The following is a 16,672-nucleotide window of genomic DNA, read 5'->3' as shown; positions in this document are numbered from 1 at the left end:
TATTCTCTTTGTTCTCATGTCTCCTTTGCCTTGACCCCCTTGGCTCGTTCTCTAAGTGCAGGGCACGTGACACCGCGCAGACCTAGCGTTTTGCTCCCCTCGCAGTGGCGGACATTTTACGCCACCCCTCCAACACTCGTCGCGTTCTCAGCGTGTTGCACTTTTGCCAACTCCGATCGACTTTGCCTTCTCCCCCCTCCCCACGCCCCAGTCGACAAAATGGCTCCCGCAAGAATATCAAAAGCCAAGCCAAAGACGGCGGCGACACCGAAGCCGAAATTGAAGCAAAAAACGATCACACCGAATAAAGCGCCTGGGGCGCGGATGAAGGTGCAGCCTGTGACGAAAGGGCCGAAGGTGACGACGAAGCCGAATGCGAGCATTTTGAGTTATTTTAAGAAGACGGAGGATGAGGACTTGTTTATTGGGGGGGTTGAAGGGGGGGTTGAAGGGGGGGTAGGGGAGGGGAGAGAAGAGGACGAGGAAGATATGTACGGGGCGGATGATTACGTCAAGAGGCCCGTGGAGGAGGAGGGGGGAGGGGGGAGATATAATGAGAATGGGGGGTCGGTTAAGAAGAGGAGGTTGAGTTTCGGTTTGCAGGAGGGTGGGGAGGAATCGAGGGCGGTTTCAGTGGATGTCGAGTCGACGACAGTCAAAAAGGAGCAGAACGAGCCGAGGAAGCCACCTGCGAAGAAGAAGGTTCCAAATCCTTTTTTGGACGACTCCTCCTCTGACGAGGACGGGGATAAAAACGAAACGAGCAATGATGACGACTCGACGACTCCATCAAGGGTGAGACCTACCCTTGCGTCTGCAGACCCCGCAGAAAATGTTTGCGAGACTACTACCGGCGACAGACTTACCAACGGGACCAGGATAACAGATAGGGATGACGAAGATCAAGATCAAGAAGTAAAGGGCAAGGTGCTGCTGCTGCGACATGAGACCTCCGGAGCGAATTTGACATCGAATGAAGGACCTGCAGAAGAGGAGCCAATCGATGAGTTAGGCGAAGAGGAATTCGACGAGGATTTCACCGGCGAAGAACTCCAAGCTATGCGGGACATGGAAGAGCAAGCCATGCTGGAGGGTTATGAAGAGTTTGGTATGGACAGACGTACTGATGAAGAGATGATGGAAGCATGTCCAATATGCGGGGGCAGTTTGGCGGGTGCGTCAGAGCAGGTGGCTTCGGAGCATGTCAATGCCTGTCTGGATGGGAATCCGACGCCGCTACCGCAGCCCAAGCCACCAGCGGCACTCGAAGAGAATAAAGAGATCGATGGTGCTGAGGTGGGAAAGAGGTTTGCGAAAGCGGCTGTGCCTAGACCAGGACAGGCGAATCCTATCAGTTTCGGTGAGAAGACTTCACCTGGCAGCTCGGGCTCAGCATTTGCTAAGCTCATGTCTGGACATGCTGAGGATACCGCTTGGGCAGCGGCTGCTGCGGCAGAGAACGCCTCGAGAGGAATGCCGGCGTATAAGCGGACTTGTCCGTTTTACAAGATTATGCCTGGGTTCTCGATTTGTGTTGATGCCTTCAGGTATGGTGCTGTGGAGGGCTGCAAGGCCTATTTTCTCAGTCACTTTCACAGTGATCACTACATTGGCCTCACGGCGAACTGGACTCACGGCCCGATTTATTGCAGCAAAGTAACGGGGTCACTCGTCAAGACACAGCTAAAGACAGCAGCTAAATATGTCGTTGAGCTTGAGTTTGACAAAACCGTTCCAGTCCCGCACACAAAGGGGGTCACAGTAACAATGATCCCCGCCAACCATTGCCCCGGTAGCTCTCTATTCTTGTTTGAGAAGGCCATGGGAGGAGGCAAGACACATCGGATCTTGCACTGTGGGGATTTCCGAGCCTGTCAAGCTCACCTTGAGCACCCTCAGCTCAGCCCAGAGACAATTGACGCCGTAACAGGCAAGACAAAGCACCAGAAAATTGACGTCTGTTATCTAGACACCACCTATCTCAACCCAAAATACTCCTTCCCTCCGCAAAAAGACGTCATCGCCACCTGCGCAGAGATGTCGTCCCTCCTCAACCAAGCCCTCATCTCCAACGACGACAAAGAATGGGACTCCCTCCTCCGTCGCCGAGAAGGCGGCGCCCCATCCACCTCAGTCAGCAAGTTCTTCAACACCACCACAAATGACCCCCCGCCACCACCTTCTAAACCACCTACCCCCACTGCCCCCCTGAACGCATTCACCGCCCTCTCAGGCAACCCCCAACCCTCCCAGAGAAACCGCCTCCTCATCCTTTGCGGCACCTACTCCATAGGCAAAGAGCGCATCTGCGTCGGCATCGCCCTCGCTCTCGAATCCAAAATCTACGCCTCGCCTTACAAACTCAAAATCGTGAACCAACTCGACGACCCAGAGCTCATCTCCCTCCTTACTCCCAACCCCCAAGAGGCGCAAGTCCATCTCGCCTCGCTGTCTGACCTCAACAAGGAGAATCTCATCTCTTACCTCGAGGAAAATCGCCGGTTTGGATTCTCCCGGATTGTAGGGTTCAAGCCCTCGGGGTGGAACTACCGCCCCCCGAGTTTGAAGAGCCTAAACATCAAGGCGGATATGGCCCCGGGTAGCGTACCGATGGAACAGCTCTTGTATGGAAAGGCGTGGAGGAGCAGGTTTCGCAAGGCGGATTTGATACCCATGAGGGGAAGCACCAAAGAGGGAGTGTTATTGGGGGTGCCGTATAGCGAGCATTCTAGCTTTAGGGAGTTGGCGATTTTTGTGATGGGTTTGAGGATCGGGAGGGTGGTGCCGACAGTGAATGTGGGGAGCGAACAGAGCAGGAAACGGATGAAGGGGTGGATTGATCGGTGGATTGTGGAGAGGGGGAGGTTGAAGGGCGGACGGCTCGAGGTGAAGGAGGGTGTAGATGGGAGAGAGGAGGAGGAGGAGGAGGAGGAGGAGGAGGGGGTGGTGTATTGGTGATTGTTTTGACTGGGATATGAAGAGGTCGGGATATAGGGGATGGGTGAAGAGTCCAGCGTAGTTTAGTCATAGCATCATGTAACAGTTGAAACAAAATATGAAGACTTACGATGTAATAAAATAGTGTTAAGTAAAAAGAAGGCCAAGCCGGTGGGGGAGCAGGCTCAAAAAGCAAAAGAAGATGGGAACTGTGAGGCTCGAACTCACGACCTCAGGATAACTCTGGTGTTAAGACAGCCAGATCATACTTGCAATCGTATGAGACCTGCGCTCTTCCAACTGAGCCAAGCTCCCTGATGATGTGTTGGAATAATTTGGTGGATAAGCGGCTAATATGCAAGTCTTTCTTCACCCCACACATGACTCAACCTCATGCGATCGAAAGTCTTGGATTTGGCTTTGTGGTGAGGGGAAGACAATAGTAACTTCACAATTGAGAGCACGATTGTTGATGAATGGGTAAAGAAAACATGGGCACACAGTGCTGGCTTTGTTGAAGAGGTGACAGTGGGGAAATGACATGCAAAGGTTGCGAAGATACACACACGCTTCAAAGTTATGGGGAATTAAACGCACTGATTTTATTCCACATTCTGCATGACCCTTCATCCTCCTCTCGGTGTCAATGTTTTTACCACCAAGATACCCTTGACCCATTTGCAATAATAATAATAGCTTGGGCAATTTCCACCTCTCCTCTTCTTCCCGTGAATAAGATCCAATCCCTCTCTGAGATGCAAGGACAACAAATACACCACTTGTCTTTTGCGCACCTCCCCTTTCGTCATGGCTGTTAGTGCCATACTTTTTATGCCACGAGTAGCTTTGGCTTTTCTACCTTCTTCTTCGTTTCACCTCCCCGCGCCGTTTCTAGCAGTCTCCTCACTTCGCCTTCACAGCTTGGTTTGCCGCCTCTGTTTTTTTTTTTTTTTCGATCATCAGCACCCTTATCGTCAGGCAGAAGCTGGGCAAGATGTAGCATACCTCTCCTCGTAGCATCCTCCAGCAAGTCAATATCCACCGACTGAGAAGGCAGATGGACATATCTCACGACCGAGCCTCTGATAAAGACATTCTTGACAGCGCTCTACATCTCCTTTGTCAGCTGACTCTCCATTGCAAGAGATAACTGGTATGACGGGCGTCGTACCAAGTGAGGATACTTGAGCTCATCCACCACCTGGATGTTGTCGAGCTTGATGTTGAGGTATTGGTCGACACTCTTGAGGACGCCGCGGATGCGGATGTCGTTTTTGAGCTCGACGGTCACCTCATGGTCGATGAGGGTTTTGAAGAAGCTTTTCAGGTAAATGTTAGCCTTCGGGTAATCAGGTATGGGATGAGGATGGTGTGGTGGTCGGGAATGAGGGGAGGGCCTGTGTTTGGGATGCCTTATTGCTGCATTTGTCTGGGTCATGATGGTGACTCTCTTGATGGATGAGAGTTTCGATGCGGTGTTGTGATTTCCCCCCCTCCCTTCCCGCCATTCACACTTCACTTCCTCCCCAAATTCATGAAAACACACCCCAGAACGTCGATGCCTGAAAGCCAAGAGGGGCAAATGCATACCTGAAGAAGAGCATGTTCCTTGATAGTTATGTTTCGTCGAATAATTCGCGCGATATGCAAGTCTTTCGTCGTTGAAGCTGTCGTTCAATTTCCCGGTTTATGCCTCCTGTCGTCTCTCTTGCGTTGGGACTGATGGTGAATGAGCAGCAACAGCGAGGTGCGGCTCCCAAGCTGTCAGTTTTGCCCCACATTTCTCTTTTCCCGGTGATGGGTGTTGTTGCTGCCTGATAGGTTAGGCGCACAATTGGCAAGAGTCAGTGGGTAGGTTGCTCACCAGCGCTCACCCAACCCAGCACCACCATCTGACAACCGATCTAATCTAATCTTCTCGAAGCAATCCCATATCTTCTGTGACCCTCTACCATGTGGACAAGGGTAGACCAAAAACCTCCGACCAACCACTCAGCTTCCTCTCTTCCCCCTTGAAATGCATATCCATCAAATCGGCTGACCGCCCACTCCACCCCAGGGGACCCAATCCACAACACGAGCAAACCCCCTTCAAATCACGACGCCATGCAGGAGGATATATCACTCTCTGATCCAATAAGGAGGCACATGCAATATATCTCTTGAATCTTATAGATCGGAGCTAGCAAAAATAAGCTTCTCTGCACAATTTGCTTGGTTCACTGTTTCTTTTACGAGAGTCAAGATCCGACCTAGCCAGAGGACTGGCTGTTGGTACATTGTCTACAGCATCAAAGGTAAAGACGGCATAAACGCATCGCGATTCCGAACCAAAACAGGCCCGAAACTGAGCTAACTGTGCCACACTCCTGAATTCCGTTCCTCTTTCGAAAGACTCCATGTGTACGTACTCGTCAAGTTTTTTTAATCTCCCCAGGCTTCTCTGGGTAACCCGACCCGCAAACCCACAAACCTCTAATCGAGGCAAAAGAAAACGAAAAGGTATCCGCTTCAAGTGATATGATGAAATCAAAACAACACAAAGTAAATCACAGATATAGAGTACGCTGAAAAGAAGGTATAAGTGTGTGTGTATGTGTTGCGAACATAAAGTAACAAAAAGGCGCGGGCGCAATGTTGCGAAGAAAAAAAAAAAAAAAAAAAAAAAAAAAAAGGGGGGGGGTATCCCGTCGTGACCCATTTCATAAAATATTTGTGCAGTCTTTCCTTTCCATTCCAGATGATTTCAGAGAATAGGAAAAAAGTGAAAACACCGGTATTCCCATTCTCCTGTCCTGCCTCTCCCCGACCCGTCCCACACCCCGTGAGTTTCCCACCGACCGAGACCGAACGCTATGCTTTGGTTTGCTGCTGTGAGGCGAAGTGTATTCGAAGAGTAAAAAGAGGAAACAGGAAGGACTAAAAAGCCCCATCGGTGTGTCGATGCAAAAGCGCTTATAAAACACCCCAATAAGAAAAATAAAATAAAAAGGAAGTATCGTTGCCCAATCTGAAGAAGGATCAAGTGTAAAACACACGACATCACCCCCCCTTCCCCCCCAAGACTCCTACTCCTCGCCAAAAAACAGAACCAGTCCGGTTGTTTGCTCACGCAATCCCAATATTTCGAGTAAACAAGAGTAGGTTGGCTGTCATAACATCATGACCTTTCTTTCAACATAAGAAAATACTGGGTATAGAGTGGGAAACGCATCCCGTCTTTTTTTCTCTTTCGCCCACGCCAAATAAAAACGCCACCACTCCCCTATCACTCCTCGTCTTCTTCATCTTCGGGAGTCAAGTTGGCTCTTTTCGCTTTTTTGGCCGCAGGCGCAGAGCCTCCGTCTGATTTTCTTTTCGAGGCACCCGTGGATGTCTTTGTCGCTGTGTCCTCGAACTTGGTCTCGACACCATTTGCCTTGTCCTTTTCCATCTGGGCTACTTCGTCGGCTGTCAGGAACCGCCCACCGGGTCCACGGGGCCTCCGCATGGCATGATTGTGCCTAGACTCGTGGAGGTAAGGTCTGCGGCCCTTGCTGGTAAGACGCAGCGCTTCCTCTAACCTTTGCCGGGCTACTCTGCGCTTCAGGATCCGGTGGAATTGCTTGGCATTGACATACAATGGCGACTCCTCAACGGCTCCGGAAGCGATTTCGGGGGACTGTGGCGGGGGCATCTGCTGCGCCGCAGTCATCGGGGGCGGGATGGTAGAGCGTGGACCGGCATGGTTGAGCATGGCTGGCGCATTGGGAACACCCGGGCTGTTAACCTGGCTGAGACGTCTTTGCTGCGGCATGCTGTTCATCTGCTGAGGCGAACGAGGGCCTGTCCTGCCATCCTTCTTGGGGTTAACACCAGACATCCTTGGCGACTGCTGCAGACTTGGGTCCGAGGACATGTAGGGATATGACGATCCAGAAGCAGCAGCAGTGGCGGCCATGGCAGCTGCTTGGATCCCCGGCACAGCATATTGCATGTTGTGCTGGGGCATGGCATACTGAGTTTGATACATGTTGTGGGTTTGCGTGGGCGAGGGCTGTTGATGCTGAGAAGGGAGTATCGGGGATGTTTGAACTCCGTGAGCTGGAGAGGTGATGCTGTTGCCGCCTGCAGAGCTCGGGTAACCTGTCTGAATATGTGGTTGTGAATGCGCGCTTTGTGGTTGTTGTTGATATTGTGCGTATTCCATCATCCTGTGAGTATGTGCCGACGAGAAGCCGAGACGAATCGCAACAAATCGCGATAATCAGTAGCGCAGGGACAGAAGGAATCCGATTATAGTGGGGCGGTATGAGAGAGTAGAGGTGTCGGTTGCGCTGTGAAAGGTTGGTTTACCACTCGGGTTGATGCCAAAAGTCGTTCAAGGCCGGTGATAGAGAAGCCAGGCCCTTGATCTATTTGGGCTCACTGTGTGGGTTAAAGCTCCAAAGTCACTCTGTACCTGTGGATTGGGCTGGATGTGCACCCAATCTATTGGGAGTGATGCGTTGGCACTCGATTAAAAGGTAGGAGTGCCGTGCAATTGGTTGCACCACAGCATATGCAGGCTGATGTAGTCGCGGGGCAAAACTTGGGTGGCTCAGTCCAAGGCCTCTCGGGAGATGGCGTGGGTGAGCGCAGCCACGTGAGAACGCTTTCTGCGATGCTGTGATGGTGAGCCTGGGGAAATTCCCGACTCGCGCGGCCCAACGGTCTGAACAACAAGAGACAGGTAGCTTGTCAACGGGAGCACGACGCAGCGTTGGTGCAGGCTCTCAGTCTACCAAATCAAAAATGTTAGTGCTGGGGGTCTTTGCTAGAAGGCATATAAGTGAGAGGCCAAGATGATTCGACGGGAGGAGGGCGCCTGAGTGGTGGTCAAGTCTCGCTTTTTGGCGCCTTGGGCCAGTGCCAGTCTGATGCGCTGGCATGCATGACGGAATATGCACGACCCAAGGGCCCACCTTGCCAACCAACTCAGCGCGCTCCCAAAGCCCAGCAAGGGTTATCAGCGCCAGAGAGGAAGGGGTGAAGGAATGGTAGGGGAATCCCAGGCAGGAGAGAGAGATGCTGCAAGCCTTTGGGCTGGGAAGCAGAGGGCTGGTGGTAAAGGGAAGGCTAACCCCCATGTCATTACCCCTCTCCAAACACCCTCCATCTCCTGAACTTCGATCTACCTCTTCTGTCCAGGGCGGTGGTGTGTTTCAAAAAGAGTTGACAAGGAAGGCAAACAGGTAACATCAATGAAGATATTGACCGGCTGTCTAAACTTAGACAGGTCTTTGACCCTACCGAGCTACGGTGATTACGTGTGTATGTGTGTGTGTGTGCCAGAATTTGAGGGGTTCCGGCGTGCCGTCCGTTGCCAGCCAGACCGGATCGATCATGAGTGACACTGGGATAAGACAGTGAAGAAAGAGGCGTGTACATACCGGTCAAATCCAACGATTTCGTTGGGTGTCGGATGAGCAAGCTACTGTGTCGGCTGTCCGAACTGGCAAATGTGTCAGTTTTCAAAGTTTCATTTTGAAGCAAAAAGAAAGAAAAGTGCGAGAGACAGGAGCAGCTCTGGGGTCACGCGAAGGTAAAGAATGAAGCACCTTGCTGCCCTGCCAGGAGAGATATCGACGGTGTGGTATGCAGCTGCGGGAAGACCAAAGCGCCGTCCGACGGGAAGAAAGGGAAGCCCCGCGAACTAACACACTGGAACGGCATTGTGGTAGGTCCAAGATGAACTTACAGTTGCTTGATAGGTAGTTTCAGAGGCTGCACTCCGCTTCGGCAGCAACCAAGATTGCAGCTGTCGCAGCTAGTGGTAAGAACCGCGATGGACCTGAAGGGGAGCGTCGTTGATTGAACGCCTGGGGGATCCGGGTTAATTGGGCTCCGCAGATAGGAATTATCACGGGACTTCGCGACGGCCAATGGTGGGCGTGATCACGACGACGACGACGGTGATAGGTCTCCTGTGACAGATGGTGTTGATTTCAGTTCCTGGACTCACGGAGGCGCAAGCTGATTTGCTCGTGTTAGTTGCTAGGTCCTGGGTGCCTTTTTGCGCTCGATTGATGACTGGCTGCAAAACAGAAAACTAAGAAACTGGGCTGGGAACTCTGGGTGGGGACCAGACGATCTTGCGTTCCCCAAAACAAAAAAAAAAAAAAAATCGATCCCAAGCGATGGCCTGTGGCAAGTGTGTGAGTGGGCTTTTGCCTCTTTCAAGCAGGGGGACAGGGCCGGTTCCGATGACCCGCCATCCTCATCCTGTTCTCCCCGGGGGTCTGATGCGTGCAAGACTCGCCTTGACGGGGGGGCTGGGCTGCGCATTGCATCACAACCTAACAGGACGATCTTCTGACAGCCAGGACCAGGGGAAGCCATTGTGCACCAGCTTGGCACTACAATGCGGGATGGGATGGGAAAGGATGGGATTGGGCCATGAGTATGGGATGTTGTGGTGGAAATGCACACTGCTTTTCCATGGTAGCGACACGAGCCGATGAAGGCCATGAAACAACCTCAGAAAGAATGACAAAACGTACTGTGGGAAGTCAGTTGCAGGGCTGAGCTGCGCCTCTTGACTCTTTGCGCGCAAGGCAATGGGCACGGGATATATGTAGAGACGTGGAGGAATCGGCAGGCTGCAAAGCGCCGGCTTTCTGGCGGGCGACCGGGCGGTCACCGGCGGGTTGGTGCTTGGTGGCCCCGGGGGCGTTTGCACCACGGGCGGTGCGCGGGGTATCCGTACGGGAAGGGAACGCGATTTAGACTTTGGGAGCCAGGTTGCGGCTCTCTCTTCTTTGACAGCTTATTGGGCTGTCTCCGTATTGGCTTTTGCGGTCGAGGGCGGCCGTTGATTTGATAGAAATTTTGGGTTCGTCGGATTGGCTTGGATTGGCTTTTCCCACCCTCACTGGAACGCTTGACAAGTGGAGAGGATGATTGGGTGGTTGATTGGTTGTGCGAGGGAAAGGAAGGAGAGACGAGGGAGAGCCGAAAGATGATTTGAGGGCGCGGTCAGAGTTCTTTAACTGCAGGATTTGGTTGGATGAATCAGCTCGCAAAGTGGGGCGGCCCGCAGCCCATTTTGCTGTGGCTGGCGGGGTGCTCCTCACTTGAAAGAGGGGTCCAGCTCCGAACGGGGAAGAGGGGCGTTGAAGCAGGAAGGTACCTCGTAACTTTGCCGGGCTGCCTTGCGACCTTGGATGTTGTTGTATTGTTCCATTGTCCCGTACAAAAAATCAAAAATCAACGAAGGATTGGGCGCGACCGCCGACGCGTCGATTCCATGAGACCACCGTACTTCGACGTGTACTGTGTAGAGCCTTGCCTGGCTGGCCTTGCACGACAGCGGTTGAACCCGACGAGGTACGGACGGCGCAGTATCAAGGTCCCAAACATCAAGCAGCAATCCGGTCCGTTTCGACTTCGCTCGACTCTTGCTCTGCTGCTCTCTTTGAACTGCGGATGACGTGACGCAAGCGGTGGGCGGCCCGTCAAGCGAGACACCACTGTCGGCCACGGCAGGCCAGCTGTGGACACAGAGCGATGCCGCGGAACTGTTCTTCGAATATTAATCTGCAGTACCTTATTTCCCCAGACTGAGAGCTTCAAGAGAGGGTCCTCGGCTTCGGATACGATACGCCAGCATATTCGGATAACGGGCCAGCCGGACTATCACAGGGAAAAGCACTTCTCTAATGCGTGTCCTCGTCATCGGCAGCTGGTGAGGCAGACCGGTGACGGCACCCAAAGTCGACAAATGTCTTGTGAGGTTCAAGACAGCTCGGAACTGGCCAAGCTATACCAGGCTGGGACCAGCAGGTGATGGGTGTTTTGGGCTCTGACCAGCGATCGGCATGACGGAGATTCACTCACTCGTAAGACCTAGACGCCGTGAACCTGTAAGTCAACTCTCCCAGCTTCGATTGTACACACACTGCTGTGTTGTTCGACAAGACTATATTTAGTCCAAGCAACGTCACATAAGAAATTCGGTCTTTCTCCAGGCCTTGCGGGAGCACGGAGGGGGCCTAGCTGGACAGGCTGTCAACTGTTGTCAAGCATCGACTAATAAACACCCGTCAGTCCGTGCACGAGATGCCAATGTCTTATCTCGATCCAAGCGAGAGGCTTCATGGAAAACAACAGAGGCTCCAGACTTCATGATGGCACGCTCCCACGCACTTGGGAACTGACAGCACCGGATTAGGCAAACATGCAGTCAAGATGGGAAAGCTTGGCCCGCAGCGAAAGGCGCCAGCCCAAGGAGCCGGGGATGCAGGGAGCGGCGCCAGATGGAGGCGTGACGAGGCCACTGGCGGCCAACGCATCGCGGGTTGAGAAAAAGGCAAGACGCTCGGCGCTCCAACCACCAAGCCCAAAAGTCGGTGTGGGCCAGTGATGGATATGGCCTTGTCACGGCTCCACTTTGCCTGCCGTCTTCGCATCTTGGTGCTGGAACAAACAGCCCGGCACCCACCGACATCAACATCAAAGTTCCATGAAACGAGAATGAGCGGTCCGAAGCCAACCGGGAAGTGGTTTGTCATGACATTGAAGATCGAGCCCCTCCATCAGATCACCATCACACATCCACGGAATTCCCGTGCGGGTTTTTGCAGCTTCTCATGATATTCTCTCATCAGTTTTCATCGTCGCTTCCTACACTACCCCTCCCCCCGCAGTGCCGGGTGGAACGCAACGCTGCGCCGTAGGTTCGGTATAGTTCCGCTGCGAAAAGGTTGACCGAGCCCTTCCCACCCCAGGCCTGGCAAATCACTGGGCCGTGAACGAAGAGAGCATGGTTTTCTGCACTTACTCGATGGTCTTATTAATAACGTCGGCAATGAGGGTTGCTCTTACAGAATAAGAAAAGAGGCCATATATCGCAAACACGAAGGGATCGTATACTCGATGCAGGGCTCCCACACCCAATCTTCCGCATGAATCCTTAAACCGAATCCGATCAGGTGACGACACAATGTATCATCAAACGCAAGATGTGTTGTCTCTTCTGGCTGGATGTGGTGTGGGAGCCTTCTCTTGCTTGTTCTTGTTGAAGACTTGAGGAGAGCCTGCAGCTGCGCCACTTTCTCGCAGCTCTCTCTCGGCTGCTGGCGGATCTTTCTCTTGCGCGTCACGGAAGTGAGCAGACACGCTGGCTTGGCGTGGGCAAAAGAGGCGGTGCATGCGACCAGACACAGCCTCTCACAACAGAGAGTAGATGAGTCGGTTGGACAAGAATGGCTCACAAAGTTGTGTGCTGACTGGTTAGAAATCACCCGTAACGGGCGATTTTCCCTCGTGTTTCAGGAATTTTACTGGGCTTCTTCGTTTCTGAGGGACGAATCGCGGAACTTCTTGGTGAACATGAACAACAAATCACGCGAAAGCTGTCACTCCCCTCCATCTTCTTCGGTCATGTCCACCTCCCCCTCCATCTATCCCGTGCCCCCAACCACCTACCACTGTTCCGGGATAGGAAGGCGCTCTCGCTCGCTTCTATCCAGCTGTACCGTGTTTCAAGAAAAAAGGAATGATGAAAGACCTGCATCATGGAAGTTCCAATCTGTAGGTCTGTCAGCATTCTCCCAAAAGTTCCTTTTCCATTTGGCAGTTGGGTGAATTTTCTCACTCTCTCCGAGCCCTATCGGTTTCATCCTACAGTACCAGTCACACACTCACACCAGCGGGTCATTCTCAAGTTCATAGAAGAGTTCTTGGAAGACGACCACGCCACAACCCCCCGGTCAAATTTTGTAAATGTGTAATGTCGCGCTTGACCAGATTCACAACCCCCGTGGGCAAGCCTGTTTCTCATCTCCCACAGGGCGCGTAGAAATTACCACCATGATGATGATATCGCTTCTTCTTCTCTGCCGCGATAACTCGAAACACACAGACGCTGTGATGCCGGTAATGCAATTTCGCTTTTCACATCTTGATAATGTTTTCTGCTTGCACCCCTTCAATCTGATACCGCGCCTTGGTCTTGATATGGGTCGGGTCGCGTGGCGTATCGCGAGGAGAAGTTCCTTGAGCGTAACGGAATGAGGGGCCTTTGAGAACACACTCGACTGATGGACGGACCTTCAAGGTCGGGAGCAGGTTGCACAAAGGCAACGGGCTGATTACCCCGGATTTCTTACACCCCTCGGAGCTACTTTCATGTCTCGCTTGCTACGTAGGCTTTAGTACTTTGCTTCTTCTCGACTGCTGAAACAATACCGGAACTCTACCCGATGGGGATGGTGGTGATGCCGATGGAAGGTGGGTAACATCTTCGGAGGGCTGTGGTTTGTGTGTGTGTGTGTGTGTGTGTGTGTTTTGCGTGATATCTGATTACTTCTTTTCTTATCTTGCTCTTTTTGGCATACCACAACATATAGAATGTGGCTTGGCGGAGTCTGTATGTAATGTATGTAAGACGCCGGAGCTGAGGACGAAGAGCTCGGAGGCTGGCATAGCATGGCATCACTTGACCCTTTCTGTGCAGCTGTTGCCATGGGTTTGTGTTGCCCGGCTTGTCGGTATGGCTCCTGTTCTATCCATTTCTGCCTGTCCATCAGTCGACCCGTGACTCTAGGTCTTGGGCTTCACAAGAACCTTACATCACGAATGTTGATAACCCAACGTCAAGCCTCACTCTCATCGTCAAAAGGAAAGCCTTTCCACATCCAGTAATAAGCTTCCTCCATTATGGTTCCCCGCAACGGGGGGCGTCTGAAAAGCTGCTGCTTTCCGTGTAGCGAATAGAAGTGTAGAGGATGATCGTTGGGCTCTCATTCGACAGTGAGAGCGGGGAGATATCTTGGTTTCCACGTTTTAAGGTGCCTTTTGTAACCGTAAACAGGGGGAGGTACTCCGGGGGATTGGCAATGTCAGATGTTTGTTATTTGAAGAGGGGATACTGGGGAGATTATTGGTTGGAGTGTCAGAGTGGGTTATCAGATTGGTCCTGGCACCTCCTGACCATATCGACAGTTCGGGATTGTTTACGTCCTTGACGACGAAAAGACAAGGAAACGGGGAGGTTGGGGTCAAACATGGGAGGTATTGTAAAGGGCCAGATCTATCTTCTTACATCTTCCCGTTAGAGCTTACCTGGAAGCCTTGTGGTGGTGTTGGCTTATCGTATTGGTTGGACAGGATGAGTCCAGCAGGGCCAGCCATTGATGAGCTGTGGAAATCCATTTTGTTCCAGAACATGACTATCGTTCTTGGGCTCAGATGAGGCTGAAGGGAATTCTTGCGCGGTCCATTCCATGGTTCACAACTGTGAAGGGCAATGAAGGTTGACGGCGGAACGACGATGTCGGCTTCATTTCGGGCTGATGATGAGATGATCCTGCTTGGCTTATTCTTACCTGGTGTACTACTTCCGCCCGGTTCAGTTACCAAACTGTTACGGCATCACCGGGTGATATGCTCGTTCTACCTCCACTGTGACTTAAGCGTAGCTTGTGATGATCCGATGTCATGGGATGGAGAGATGATCGAGGCCCGGCGGCTGAGCTGCCACCGAGTCTAACATCGCAGCGTGCTGTCTCCTCCGCATGACGAGACGGAGACGGCAGAGCAAGATGAACAGCTGGAATTGCAAGCCCCAAGTGGCAAGTCTGCTTCTGGCTTCGCGCCCATAATGACACAAATGGATAGGTCCTGATTGTGAGCCCCTGTTGTGGAATCGTCATTCAACAGATGTTCACCCTCCATGACATGGATGCCAACTACCTGAGTTGCTGTCCACGCAATGCCCTGTTGTGGAATTGGAGAGTTTTACCAGGCTATGAGCCTTGGTGTTGATGTGGTTTGACTGCCGATCAGAGCTCTGTGACGATTGGGCATCATTGCCTTGCTGCCCAATCAACTCACACAGCGGAAACGCATTGAGAACACAAGATGGGGCATGATAGGGTCTGCTCAAACGCCACTTCGAACTGGTTTTGTCAGAGGGTAAGGCTGGCAGGCATCCTTCAAGGTCGACTGAGTGGTCCCTCAAAAGATGAGTAGGAATTGGGTGGTCGGTGGGCTTTGTCAGCGAATAGCTGCCATCACGTTATGGTATACTGGGCAATGAGAGGAGGTAGAATTGCTAGACACACGGAGCTCGATCAGAACCATGTAATCATCCATAGCTCCCGTCTCTACGCATGGAGATACGGTTCTGTGGGCACGTAGCTCCTGCTTGGTAAGGGAAAGGGCTCGGGTCGGTGCTCCGCTTGATCTGGAAGGTAGAGCAAAAGAAAATCCTGCACTGCAAGAGTCAGGGCCTTCCAATGTTGATGATGAAAGAGCGACCTGTCAAAGTGCAAGCTCGAGGCTTTATCAACACCTTTTAAAAACTTGACTGAGGAAGGCGCTCCTCTCCCGTGCCTGGCCTTCTTTGCCTGGATTCTTCCCAAACTCAATGAGAGCAGGAACCGCTTACTATATTCACGCTCAATTTGTTTACTTGTCTTTTGGTCGGCTTGTCGGCAGTTATCGAAACTTCTCGGCCAGGAGTTGTTAAACCAGCCGCTACTGCAAACAGGCATGTACGCTCAAGTCCACAATATTGCGCCTCCTGGGAAGCCGTTTCTAACTTCAAGAGATACTGCTCGAGCAACCGAGCTGCCGCCTTCAAGTTCTCCTCGATGCCAGCCCGTACCACGACATCAACTTAACCGATCTGTTCCTACAAACTCCTTGGTCCGCGCGGTGACCCAGCCGATAATATTGGATGTCACAACACCGGCCAAGTCCGACACTACCTTACGCCCCTTTGTCTTTCAGACAATAGGTCTGACCCTCGCCGAGGGTGTCGCACAACCATCAGTGCTCCTCCTGAGTCAAGAATGGAATCAAGCAGGCATACACACAACTAGCAAGGACCAATCCTACCCGGACGACCGGGGTCTGAAGTGATACTGCGCCTTGTGCATGAACTACTGCCAGGTTACCTTATGGCAAGGCCTCTGGAGGCATATGTCAAAGGCACAGGACAAGCGGTCAGGGTCATTGTGATGCTGGGCTGCATCATGTTGGGAACACCTCCGCTCAGAACAGTCATGAGCACCCATCACCATGGGTCAAATGTGAGGTTAAACCGCAGAGTTCTCGGCCGATGAGCGGACGGTGTCGCTCACCTACATAGCAAAGGGTATCAGGTGGGCCTGGCCATTCTGATGGTCCCCTTCGAGAGGAAAGTGAGGCGCTCGTAACGCCAGCAGGATCCAGCAACATACAGGCTTGCACAGAGAAGGAGCGAGCGCACATAAGTGGCGTGTGTCGAGCATAGTCGTTGGCCGAAGCCATGAATGTTGGGAAACCATAGTTGTTCACAAGCGAAGAGGATCGCAACCCTAGTCTAAATTGCAACCGAGTCTCGATAACAGGTGTTTCTGTCCAAGGAGAGCGGTGTGTCTTGCGTAGCTGGCTCCTGTTTCAAGAGCGTCAACTACTTGACGGGGTATATCAAGCACTTGGTGTGAGTCCCACGCTTTTTCCTGCTCACACTCAACTCAATGTTCGAAGGTCACATCAGCAAAGACGGATGGAAATGCACCGAGCGTCATGACACAGGCCTACAATGGAGACCCCCTCGGAGAAAAATACCGGCACCATCGGTATCACTGGCATGGCGTAACCACCTGGTCAGCGATGTCGAACAGGGTGGTTCACGCGGCTACCCGCATCCTCCTTGAACTTGGAAAGCTGTTGGAAAGTCAATAGCGGCTACGCTTTCGATCTAACAGGGAAACCAACAGTGTCC

At 52.3% G+C, this 16,672-nt stretch overlaps 4 protein-coding genes and 1 non-coding gene across 5 annotated transcripts; 1 reads left to right on the top strand and 4 right to left on the bottom strand.

The window, feature by feature from the left end:
- Positions 1–219: 219 nt before the first annotated feature.
- On the top strand, positions 220–2,958 carry pso2 (DNA cross-link repair protein PSO2/SNM1; the record flags this gene model as incomplete). The annotated part of the gene is made up of 1 exon (XM_062908378.1): positions 220–2,958. One exon carries the CDS (start codon positions 220–222, stop codon positions 2,956–2,958), a length of 2,739 nt encoding a protein of 912 aa, XP_062771469.1.
- Positions 2,959–3,140: 182 nt separating this feature from the next.
- QC763_0021350 lies at positions 3,141–3,252 on the bottom strand. Its single transcript has one exon. It is a non-coding gene; the product is annotated as a tRNA-Met (tRNA).
- Positions 3,253–3,502: 250 nt separating this feature from the next.
- Positions 3,503–4,541, bottom strand: LSM2 (U6 snRNA-associated Sm-like protein LSm2; the record flags this gene model as incomplete). The annotated part of the gene is made up of 4 exons (XM_062908377.1): positions 3,503–3,872; positions 3,943–4,045; positions 4,109–4,256; positions 4,528–4,541. The coding sequence occupies 4 exons, from the start codon at positions 4,539–4,541 to the stop codon at positions 3,841–3,843; spliced, it is 297 nt and encodes a 98-aa protein (XP_062771468.1). The 3' UTR covers positions 3,503–3,840.
- A 1,664-nt stretch (positions 4,542–6,205) lies between these two features.
- Positions 6,206–7,129, bottom strand: HAP2 (Transcriptional activator; the record flags this gene model as incomplete). Its single annotated transcript, XM_062908376.1, has 1 exon — positions 6,206–7,129. The coding sequence occupies one exon, from the start codon at positions 7,127–7,129 to the stop codon at positions 6,206–6,208; it is 924 nt and encodes a 307-aa protein (XP_062771467.1).
- Positions 7,130–7,656: 527 nt separating this feature from the next.
- On the bottom strand, positions 7,657–10,141 carry QC763_0021320 (uncharacterized protein; the record flags this gene model as incomplete). The annotated part of the gene is made up of 3 exons (XM_062905403.1): positions 7,657–7,696; positions 9,459–9,685; positions 10,088–10,141. The coding sequence occupies 3 exons, from the start codon at positions 10,139–10,141 to the stop codon at positions 7,657–7,659; spliced, it is 321 nt and encodes a 106-aa protein (XP_062771466.1).
- Between the last annotated feature and the right edge of the window lie 6,531 nt (positions 10,142–16,672).

This window comes from Podospora pseudopauciseta, chromosome 1 (assembly GCF_035222475.1).
Source record: "Podospora pseudopauciseta strain CBS 411.78 chromosome 1, whole genome shotgun sequence".
NCBI classification, from domain to species: Eukaryota; Fungi; Ascomycota; class Sordariomycetes; order Sordariales; family Podosporaceae; genus Podospora; species Podospora pseudopauciseta.
Note: the sequence above shows the minus strand (reverse complement) of the source record. Positions and strands in the feature narration are given on the sequence as shown.